This window comes from Berghia stephanieae, chromosome 1, assembly GCF_034508935.2.
Source record: "Berghia stephanieae isolate SIO BIC M18660-M18661 chromosome 1, UCSD_Bste_1.3, whole genome shotgun sequence".
NCBI classification, from domain to species: Eukaryota; Metazoa; Mollusca; class Gastropoda; order Nudibranchia; family Aeolidiidae; genus Berghia; species Berghia stephanieae.
The window spans coordinates 141,702,589-141,714,532 of record NC_088360.1 but is presented as its reverse complement, the minus strand read 5'-3'; the positions used below and the strand labels follow the sequence as shown (position 1 = coordinate 141,714,532).

The 11,944-nt window shown below is 32.7% G+C and overlaps 1 protein-coding gene across 1 annotated transcript in view; it reads left to right on the top strand.

Moving 5' to 3' along the window:
* The first annotated feature begins 285 nt into the window (after positions 1–285).
* The window catches only part of LOC144963383 (ubiquitin-protein ligase E3C-like), a 40,657-nt gene continuing 28,998 nt past the window's right edge, over positions 286–11,944 (top strand). The window contains exons 1-11 of the mRNA XM_078897356.1: positions 286–517; positions 4,198–4,251; positions 4,800–4,874; positions 5,249–5,380; positions 6,232–6,344; positions 6,639–6,799; positions 7,566–7,722; positions 8,778–9,064; positions 9,674–9,813; positions 10,602–10,786; positions 11,291–11,377. Coding sequence (XP_078753482.1) covers positions 452–517; positions 4,198–4,251; positions 4,800–4,874; positions 5,249–5,380; positions 6,232–6,344; positions 6,639–6,799; positions 7,566–7,722; positions 8,778–9,064; positions 9,674–9,813; positions 10,602–10,786; positions 11,291–11,377 — 1,457 coding nt within the window. The 5' untranslated portion in view covers positions 286–451. The remainder of the gene's footprint in view (positions 518–4,197; positions 4,252–4,799; positions 4,875–5,248; positions 5,381–6,231; positions 6,345–6,638; positions 6,800–7,565; positions 7,723–8,777; positions 9,065–9,673; positions 9,814–10,601; positions 10,787–11,290; positions 11,378–11,944) is intronic.

Genomic DNA, 11,944 nt, shown 5'->3' with positions numbered 1-11,944 from the left:
CATTGATAAAAACAACTTTTCAACTTTTCTTTTATTACATTCACTGAAAAGTTATTAATGCACCGACTTGACCGATGTTGTGCACTTATAACATCCATACATCAATTTGATCTTTTCTTTTGCTTGTACTAGCCATCATATATTTATATCTGTAAATAGATAATAAATAAATAAATAAATACACAAAATCTAAATGCGCGTCCACTGAAATAAATAAAATAAATAAATAAATAAATAAGTCGACTACTTGCCATAAAAGTATTCGAACTTGACAAGGATAAACCCATCACACAGGCGACGATATTTAGCTTTGTAATGGTGGATCGAGGATGTCTAGTTAACGCTTTCTTTAACATTTAACCACTCCATTCACTCTAACTTTCACCTACATTTGTAGATTTTATGAAATAGTATTGTTTAGTAAACTGTTCACCAGGTAGAAATAAAGAACATGTTTGGATTCAATGGGGATTTCAGGCAACGACCAATCCAATCAATGAGAGGAGCAAGTAAAAATGTAAGTGAACATGAACAAGTCGTCTGTGTCTTCTAACGTCTCAGTCCGGTTTAGATACTCATTTTCAAGCCTGCAAATCCGAGACTCATTGTTGTAATGGAATTACTCTCAAACTAACGTTCGTTACAACAAAGTCAAACAAGCCCATTATTGTCGCGTTTGGAAGTCAAGCCACATAATTACAACTTACACACTGTCACTCTGTCACTGTCACTGCAAGTGACTGCATTTTTTCATTTTCATCTTGTCTTTTTGACTTTGTGGACTCAGCAGTCAGATTTAGTCCATTCAGATTGAATCTTTCCAACAAACAAATCTGCCTATCTTATTATTTATTTTTTTTTACAATTATATATCTAGAATATTTATATATTTTCAAATTCAAACTTGACCATCTTTTCCATTCATAAATCGAGTTCACCTTAATTAATTGTCATTATTCACTGATTAAAAATAGGCTGTCATTATTCCCAGACGCCTGTCTGGGGATAATAAAAATTCGTTATCCCCAGACAGGTGTCTGGGGATAACCAATTTTTGTTATCCCCAGACACCTGTCTGGGGATACTATCCCCAGACGCATGTAGCAAGTGGGCAGAAAGATTTTATGCAAAATGCCAAACTAGGCGTGAAAAATACCAAATATTCTGGAAAAAATACTAGTGGTTGTGTCCCAAAACAGTTAATATATCAAGTGATATTTAACACAAGATGAAAGTAAATAGTGATCAAATGTCAAATCCAGCTCTTTTTTAAAAAATATTTTAAAGCAAATGGATCAATGAAATTTCTTTTGTTACTTTGATCTGAAAACGTCAAACTGGCAATTCGACTTTTTATTTTCAACCAGGAAGAAAGTTGTTAATCATCAAATCTGTTCATAGTCCACCAACCATTTAAATTTTCATTACCTACCTACCTGTTAACTTTATTGATCATCTCTTGTTTCTATAATTTGCTCATTCTGGCCACAATTTTGGGGACGACCGGGAATAATTTTTATGTCGCGGACGAATTCCTAGGCCATGGTGTTGTTCGCCCCAAAGCCCAAAACCCACACCTGTTATTTTCCTGTCTGCTTCGCACAAGACAATACAATTTAGTATCACACGTCCACCAAACTAGATCCAACAACATATTTTTATTCGAATCAGAGATGAAAATAACTACCAAAACAAGGAAGCAAAAATGGTGGAAATATGTTTAGCTCATATATGAATTTTAAATATTCCGATAGCGGTGTGGATAGGCAGCTCAGTGGGTAAGGCCACCTTTCATTTTACTCCTCTTAGCTGCACAGATTCGACCCAGTCGCGACCGCCCCCCCCCCCCCCCACTCATTTTTTTCTTTTTTTTTTTTACTTTTCTTTCTTTCTTCCCAATTGATTTTCATTGTTTTCACTTTTGTTCCGAGTTCCGAGCAAGAGTTTTTTTTTTAATCAGTTGAATTTTTTATTTCTCCGATAATATTATTTCATTATTTAATTTGCTCTAGATCTATTATTGTTTTTTTTTTTTTTTTTGTTTTGGTCAATGAATAATAATAAAATAATAATAATAATAATAATAATAATAATAATAATAATAATAATAATTGTAATATTTGTTATTATTATTACTATTACCATCATAATCATTATTATATTATTATCAATAATAGTATTATTTTTATTATTAATACTCTTATTATCATACTATTACTATTACTATTATTATTATTATTATCATAATTGTTATTATTATTATTATTATTATTATTATTATTATTATTATTATTATTATTTATTATTATATTGTTATACACTATTCCCTGTCCGAGGGAATCTCTCTTTTATTATTTTTTATTTTTTTTATTATTTTGACCTAAACCTTAGAGTTTTTTGTTTGCTAACCTTTATGTAAATTTCCTCTGAGCATGAATTCTCTAATTGTTTTTATTTTAAAACAATTATTGTTTTTATATTTTAAAACAATTATTTTTTTTTTGCTCCTCTATTGATCCATTTGGTCTCTACAATATTCTTTCTGTTTGTCTTCTGTTCTTTTTAATTATTTATTCTTTTTAGACACTATTTGAGATCGGAGTGGGGACGAATATATTTGCTAGAAACTAGAAAAAAACAAGAGAGAGCGAGAGAGAGAGAGAGAGAGAGAGAGTTTAATAATAAAAAAAGAGGTGGGGGGAGGATGGATGGGACATTTATCCCTTTCAACGTTCTGTAAAAAGAAGACGGAATTTAAAAAAAAAAAAAAAAAAAAGTGACGTTACCAGGATTCGAACCCACAACGTCGATTATGGTCAAACTTCCAGGGCAGACGACTAAACCATTCGGCCATGACACCCACTTCGAAGTCGACGCATATTGTGTATATGTAGTAATAACTGATTTTAATGTTGGTTAATTTTCTGTTTTTATAGATATTTTATTAACTTTCCTTATTTCTATGTGCATCTGGAAACATTCCATATTCTGGAATGTGGATAATTGTTTAAAAGAGCGGAGTTTCAAATATGCGTCTGGGGATAATGAAAATTCGTTATCCCCAGACAGGTGTCTGGGGATAACAAATTTTTATTATCCCCAGACAGGTGTCTGGGGATAATCACAGCGTTAAAAATAAATGTGTGCTAAAACCTATACCACTATGAATCTATGAAACATAGAAAAACATACAATCCTAATCTGCTAAACACATTCACATAACTATTGTCTCGTTTTATCACACATATACTGATAATAAAAAGAAATTAAGAAATGAAGTGAGTGAGTAGAGTAGTGCCAGAAGACGATGTGATAGAGAATAAAAACTTTTGTGGTAATGGTGGGTTGAACCCACAACCTGACTGGTTATGGCTATGGCACCTCCTCTGTCTGTCTCGTCCTATAATCAATGCCATATCAAATAAATTAAGGCCCGCTCTATTTCTCCGAACGTTCAGAAAAATAAATTTGAACTCTATTTCTCCGAACACCCTGTACAGAATAGAAATCAATCAACGGTTCACGATCACTATTCTTACAAATAATAATGTCACATTTTGATGTTGGAAAAAAAAACCCCATAAAAAACAAACAACCAAAAGCAAAAAAAAAATCCCCAAAAAAACCTTCTAATGAGGCAATGTATTGAGCAAGACGGGCCCAAGTCCATAGAAAACTCAGAAGGGAATTCCTACATGAATGGCAAATAAAATACTAATCCGAACTCACGAGGGTGTGTGATTAAGCGGAGTCAACTGTATCTGAATCTGAACGTTGCTGAAAGTCGATTCAATTCTGTAATTAGGAATAAAACTTTAACAAGTCTGTCACTAGGAGAAAAACAAACAAACAAATAAACCAAAACTAGCCATTCAGGTGAAATGTGATTGACAGTTCAGCCTATCAATATATAAGAGTGATGAAAATGAAAGAAAAAATTGTGTTTCATGAGAAAATTACTTCTGTGGATTGGGCAATCGTGCAGTGAGCTCTTGTAGTAATCACTGTCTTGTGATTCTCATTGAAACTTTCTTTAACTTTACAATTTACACAAAACTGAGTTGTCATCCAACTTTTGTAAAAATGTGAATTATTCACACATATACCAATAATTCTTCGTTACTTTACTTTATATTGCCTGATAAATAACTCTGATTGCTTCTATATGAATGATTATTTATGTTTTATTATTTACAGGAAATGAAGGAATCATTGTTAAAAAGAACACAAGAAGAAAGACAGAAGAGAGAAGTGAGTGGTATATTATTTGGATGGTATTTATTATAATTATGATAAATGTAGACTTAACAAGACCTCAACATTTTTTGATTAAAAGTTCATGGTTTATCTCTTTCCAAAATATAGCGCTCTTTACCTATCCTGTACATGATGATACCACGATTCAGGCAAACCAATTTTCTCATATGTTTGCATCAGATAAATTTTCACCAGATGTATGGAAAGAATTTTTTTTTTTAAATTTTAAAAACCCATTCAGAATTGAAGAAAAGTGTTGTAAAATGTCATCGTTTGGAATTTTATAGATTTGACATCTTGGCTAGATTTGCATCAGGGTAATATCTACTTATGATTTGTGAGGAAATAGGTTGAAATTTGAAGCATTTTAGGTTGATTCTGAATTTCTTTCCTTACATTCAGTTGATTTTTGTTTTTTGGGGTTTTTTGTTTTTTTACTTCTTTTATTTTATTTTTTTTAAAGCATAACTGTTTTATTTTGTGATGTCTTGACGAGATGCATAGAAAAGGGCAAAGCCTTTATTATTTCCTTATTTTGACAGGAAAATCGTTTGAGAATTGCAAGTGCAAAAAGAATTCAAGCCCACTATCGTGGTTATCATTCAAGGACAATTCTGGTAAGATCATTGTTGGTGTTTGTTGTTTTTTTTTTTTGTTTCTCAAGTTTTTTTGGGAGTTTTTTTTTTTTTGGGCAGGGGTGGGAGGGTGGAGAGTTAAAAATGACCATAAAATAGAGAATAGTCTAGAGTCTATTTGCCCCTCAGTTAGGGTTTTATTTCTTAGAGTTAATTATTTAAATATTTTTATTTGACCAATTTAAAGTCACTTGTGACCGACATGGGATATTCAGTGATTCTCTTATGACTTCCATTAATTTACATTTTTATATGAAAATCTGGTTTCATTACCGTCTTGTTATGAGCATACACTTTATAAGTCGTGAAAGCTCTTTTGTCACGGATTATCCTACTATTTTCTTTTAAAATTTCAGTGGAACCAGTTGAGAAGTCAGTTTGATAGTCGGATAAAGAGCAAGGACTCCACTTTAGATGTGCCCTCCCTTCAATGGTGCATCTCTAAACTTTGTCTTTTCTTCAATGTTGAGGTCGATGGACAGAGACTGGTAAGTATTCCGATATTTTTGCTTGTTTTTCTCTCTAAACGAATTAAAGTTTTAAAAAGCAACATTCTTTTCTCTTCTATACTTTTCATGATTTATGATGGTTTTAAGAATCAGATAGGTGCATATTTCTTGATCTGTCGTTTGTAGATTTCAATGGATGCTAGTTAATCAATGAATTCGGGATTCTAGGTTTCATATTATGCTATGATAGAAAAACCTTTCTAATTTAAAAAATGAAATTAGATCACTTTATTTTTTAATCTTTATTTCTTTTATAAAGTCTGCATGTCCATTACAGCAGCTGGAGCCCAGTCAATATTTTCAACATGATATTTTTAATAATATTCTTCTGCTAAAGAATCCACGTGTTTTGTGCTGTGGAAACAATGGGTTATCAGGAAACTAAGATTGAGGATATTGTTTATTATCATTATACAACTCTTCCTGGGTATTATGGTTTTTATTTAAAGTGTCAATCATATTTAGTTTATGAGAAATTTATATCCTTGACAGATAGGAATGCCAGGAATAGAAAAACTGGTTAATAGAGGAATTTTAGCATTATCATTATCTGACAATGTTACGAGGTATTTATCAACGTGAAAATATTTGTTGTCGAAAGCTCACTTTTAAATTTAGCATTCTTAAAGCTGAGGTATTAAAAATGAATTGATATAAAAATCTCAGTTTTCATGGAACTACCGAGAGAGAGAGCTTATCTCAAAAGTCTTTCCAGTAAGATGTGCGCAATTTTCCTAGCTTACCAAAATATTTCTGTGATTAAAATGCAATATTTTGGTTATGAATGTTCAATGGATTTTTAAGATGCTTTTAATTTTGTTTGTCAACAGATTTTCATCAGCCAAGAACTGATCAAACAAAGAGAAGCTTACTTAAATACTTTTGCTCATGACTACCCTACAGTCCTAAACCAATTACGGTTGATTCTTAACATTGTGATCAGGTGATGCTTAAAGATATCAATGTTATGTCCTATTTCTTTAAGGGAAAAAAATTGAATTGAAATAATTCGACAATTACAAAGAAGAATAAATAATGATATAATCTGAAAACATTGGATAAAGTAGCTTCATTAAAGTGTATATTGTAAAAACTGTTTTCACATGAGAATTAAGTGGATTTTGTTATTTAATTTTATTTTATTTTAAATTCAATAAATTTCTTTCCGTTTGATATTGTGTACACTTGATAACCTTGAAGATTTTCATGTTTTATTTTTTATTTTTTCTTCTACCAGATATTTGGACAGTATTTCATTGAGTAATTCTCCCATTGCAATTCCAATGAGGATGCTTGGGATTTATCTTTCCCCCGCCACCTACAATAATGTAGCCTGGACTCAGACTTTGAATGGGGACAAAATAGTCTCCTATTTGTTGCCAAACGTCGTGCGCAATGGTCAGTCTTTCTCATTGTTGGTCTCAGTTATATCACATTTGTATACTTCAATGTTGATATTCTTTTTCTTTTTTTTTTTTTTTTTTGGTTTTTTTTTTTTGTGTGCATGTGTTGCTGTGGTGTAGATAGTTTATGTTGGATACGTAATACAACCAGTATTAAGTCTGCTGTTTCATGTAGCCTGGAGTGAGACTTTGAATGGGGACAAAATAGTCTCCTATTTGTTGCCAAATGTCGTGCACAATGGTCAGTCTTTCTCATTGTTATCATATTTGTATACTTCAATGTTTATATTTTTTTTTTTTTTGTGTGTGTGTGTGCATGTGTTGCTGTGGTGTAGTAGTTTATGTTGGATACGTAATACAACCAGTATTAAGTCTGCTGTTTCATGCCACGAACACTATGACCTTATGCCCAGAGGAATAGCATTTTGTACACTTTTTGCTCTATCCCCCATCAGTGATTGGGTAACTGGATCTTTTAAATCAGTCAGAAAGTGCTTTGCAAAAGATTAGTGTCCTATCCAAAGGATAACAAGTCATTGTAAAGGTCGTTTTTTTTTTGTTGTTTTTTTTTTAATACAGATTAAAATAATTTGATTTATGTTCCAACACCTCTCTCTCTCTCGCTCATTTTCTCTTTCTTACTCTCTTATACTACATGCACATAAACACACACACACACACACACACATTGAACCCAATGCTTATAAATTTCTTTATTGTTTTGTTGTTGTTTTTTTTTTTTTTATCTCCCTATGAAATAGGGTATTTTAAATGTCTGAGAAACCTACTGAATAACAGAGTTCCATCTAGTCTGGATAAAACCTCCGTTCCCCCAACACCAGTGGCAGAGTCCATCTTTGATCTCATCATGAAACCTGTCAGCTTTGCAGTATCATATACAAAGGATATAGAATTACAGTAAGTCATTTATTTTTCAGGTCAGAAGGTACCAGCAGTAACTGTAATAATTTGATGATGGATGACAATATATTTGTATTAATAAAGATAATTTATTCATTCATTATTATAACGTCAGCGCCTATCATAGCTTGTGATTAAAAAAAAACAAACCACCTTCCTCATAATTCATTGTACCATAAAATGCCACTGTTTAGGCATTCCACAAAGGAATATAGATAATCCATCAAACTCTAATGTCAACAGTAATCACACATGTTGTGGGAGTGACCAGTTTTGGAGACGGAATAATCTTGCGCAAGGGGAAAAAAGTGGAAGTACTTGAAATGGGACTCAAATCAGAGATCTCCTGATTACAGTGAGATGCCCTCTGGTCCATTCAACCACCTCATTCCTATAACTTATATTCATTCATTTCATTCATTCATCCCATGACCTGATGATCGTCGGGGGAGTACATGGGATGCAGCTCTCACCACTTTCCACTTTCCACCATTCTTCTTTATTGTTGGCCTTCTCCAAGAGTTCTTCCATCTTCATTCCTGTCCGTTCCTTGATATTGTCCATCTAGATTCTCCCTTGTCTTCCAATACCTGCCGAATCTTACGAATTTTTCGTAATTTTACTAATTTTAGACAAATTTCATGCCAAATACGAATTTTTATGAAAAATTAAGAAGTTTTAATTCTTAGTAATTTTTAACTAAATAATAATAATAATAATAATAATATTGTGGTTGTTCATACACAATTTCAGAAATTACGAATTTCCTTGTCAAATTACTAAAAATGACTAAATTTAAAATTTTCAATTTGGCATGTCTGTCTTCCTCTTCTTCTTTCTCCATCACCTTTCTGCACAAACCTTCATGCCTCACATTGTGGCCAAACCATGACAGTTTCCTCCTCCTAACTGTGGTTATGAGGGGTTCCTTATATTACAAAGATAAATTTACAATGCTTCAAACATACACATTTCATAAAATAGCCAACCTAAAATTAAAACAATTAAATAGGCCAATACTTAATTATTCTACAAATGATTGATACCCACAGGCAAGAAATGCTACGACAGGTGACCAAGACATTCTTGTGCCAACAATACACGGAACAAATTGGCATGTTTCTTCTCCCGGCCATGGCTTATGGGAAATATCCTTTCCCATTCGTGGAACTCGTTCAAACTTTGATACTGGGAGTGTCGTCTTCAAAGGGAGAGAAGAAAGAGCCCAAATCTCAGCCATCCACAACCCGGTCAAACAACCTGTCAGCGCTAAGTCCAAAGGAGGGAGATACACCTTGGCTGCTAGCCTCAGTTTTGACATTGGCCAACAAAGATTTAGGTATTTCTCTTTTGTCAGTATATATATTTTTTTTCACATCATGCGTTTTGTTTGATGACTATGAAAGCTAGATATTTTTAAAGATAAAATACATATATTCAGATTTTTCCCTGTTGAAAATTCTGGTTTTTATTTTGAAGCATAATTATAGAGTGGTGAATTAATTTTTCATGTAATTAGAATTTTATTTGTTTTCATATGTGGATTGCAGTTCCATGGATTTTTGGCGTTTCAATATTTTATTTTGTGTGGCGGGAGGGGGGCCTCATTTTAAAGAAAGGTTCTGTTTATGCTGCTAGTGGCAAGTCTTGATTAAGCATAACTTTGATAATTAATGTAATTGCCATGTTAGATTATGTCTACTATGACCATTTCTAGGATTGCTGTTGATTTTTAATTTCCATACTCTCTTTTCAAGTTATTTTTAGACGTATTTTGTCTTATATTGTGTTTCACTTTAATTTGAGTACGGTCTCTATTTAAAAAAAAAAAATTAAAAAGAGGAAATTCGATAAGATTGATTCTTTTCGAATGCCTCATTGGATAATGACATTATTTGATTTTCAACAACTGACTTTTATGTCCTTCCCTTTTTTATTTTGGTTGCAGATGATTTAACTCCAGAGTATTGTGCTATGTACTTAAAACTTTTACAAAGGCTGTTGCTGCAACTCCCACCATCCAAACATTTTTCTTCAGTATTATCTGAGGACTCTGACTCTGGGGAAGACGATGAAGACATGGACAATGTGAGTGGATTTTAAAATTTTTTTATCGATGAAGACATGGACAATGTGTGTGGATTTAAAAAATTTTTTTATCGATGAAGACATGGACAATGTGAGTGGATTTTTACATTTTTTTATCGATGAAGACATGGACAATGTGTGTGGATTTTAAAATTTTTTTTATCGATGAAGACATGGACAATGTGAGTGGATTAAAAAAATTTTTTATCGATGAAGGCATGGACAATGTGAGTGGATTTTTACATTTTTTTTATCGATGAAGACATGGACAATGTGTGTGGATTTTAAAATTTTTTTTATCAATGAAGACATGGACAATGTGAGTGGATTAAAAAAATTTTTTATCGATGAAGGCATGGACAATGTGAGTGGATTTTTACATTTTTTTATCGATGAAGACATGGACAATGTGAGTGGATTTTAAAAATTTGTTATTGATGAAGGCATGGACAATGTGAGTGGATTTTAAAAAATTTTTTATCGATGAAGACATGCACAATGAGTGGATTTAAAATTTTTTTTTATCGATGAAGACATGCACAATGTGAGTGGATTAAAAATTTTTTTATCATTTGTTATAATAAAAACACATTGCATAATACTTGTAATCATAAGTCCTTTTTTTTTTTCATAGAGGTTGCTTGTTTCATGTATGTTTGTTTTGCACTATATAAAAAATAAAATGAAAGGAAACTTGTTCAATTTTCAATGAGGGTGAACTCGCGAGAGATAAGATAGATACTGCTCAATAGTAGTTTATTTACATTTTTAAAATAATCTTTTTGCAGGAACCTGGTGTAACCAATCTCCACAATCTCCATTCAGAATGCCTACGCCTTGTCGATTCCCCAGCTCATCTCAAGTGCCTGTACAACTGTCTGGCCCATTTATCTCCATCCGAATTCATTGAATCTCTCGCTTCCATCTCACACTGTCTATTGGCTCATCAAAAGATGGCCATGCATAAAATCAGGCAAGAAGATCCATTTATTTTTTACCATCGCTGTCCTCATTAATTTTCCTTAAGGCTTGCAGCCCTCTCACAGTAATTGGTAGACAAAATGCAAGGCTGTTTCAAATACTCTTCATTACTCCTAAGAGTTATTTTATTGTTCGTTACAAATGGCCAATTGTAGCCCATCAGATCCATTCGGCCCATGGAGCCGGAGTTTATCCTGGTTTCTATAGCGTGAAATGGACAATAGCTATTGCTTGTTAGCCTTTGGATAAGATGCTAGTTTATTATTGCAAAGGACTTACTACCAGATCTAACAGATCCAGCTACCCACTCACTGTGGACAGGGGGTTTTGAAAAATAATCTTGACTTCATCCGGGATCGATCTTGGTCCCTTTGTATCTTAAGCAAATGCTTTACCAACTGAGCTATCAGGACCCCCCCCCCCCCCCCCAAACTGATTTGATTGTGAGTAATAATTTCATGTTGTCGTCATGAATTTTCGCATTGTTGGTTTTCAGGTTGCTCTACGTGTTAGCATTCAACCCCCAGTTTATGAGGAATCTCTGGAACCAATGTATATCCTTGTCAGTACAATCTGTCACGGGGTAGGTGTTTTATTTATTATCAACTGATTACTTGATTGAAATTGAAACAAAATTATCTGAACCTTCATAAATCAAGGCTTCCTTGCGCAAAATTTTCTTGATAAAAGTTAATGGTTTTATCTAAGATAATTGATTTGTAATTTCAGCCTCGAAACTGAATTCCTTTGAACGTTTCTTCATTATATATCTGGTCGCAACATAGTTGTGTTTTACCATTATATCAATGACAGCAATATGCCTAAGCCACTCATTGGTACTGCTCTCTTGTCGAAAATTGTTCATTTAAATGATGCTTGGATTGGAACCAAAATATTTTAAAAAAATAAACAAAAACCAATCTGTTGATGGAACCCTCTGTGACTAGTTTGGTTTGAGTCAATCAAATTTTCCCACCTTTGCCTCATATTCTAAAAAAAAATATGATTGACATAGCCATCCTTGGTTAGGTACCGTCATTTTTATTTTACTTTATTGTAATTATGAACTATTCTTTCTGAAAGAAAGGTGATAACTCAAAAATGATACTTTACTTACTATTGTTCATTTAGCAATGTTACAAGAGAGTAT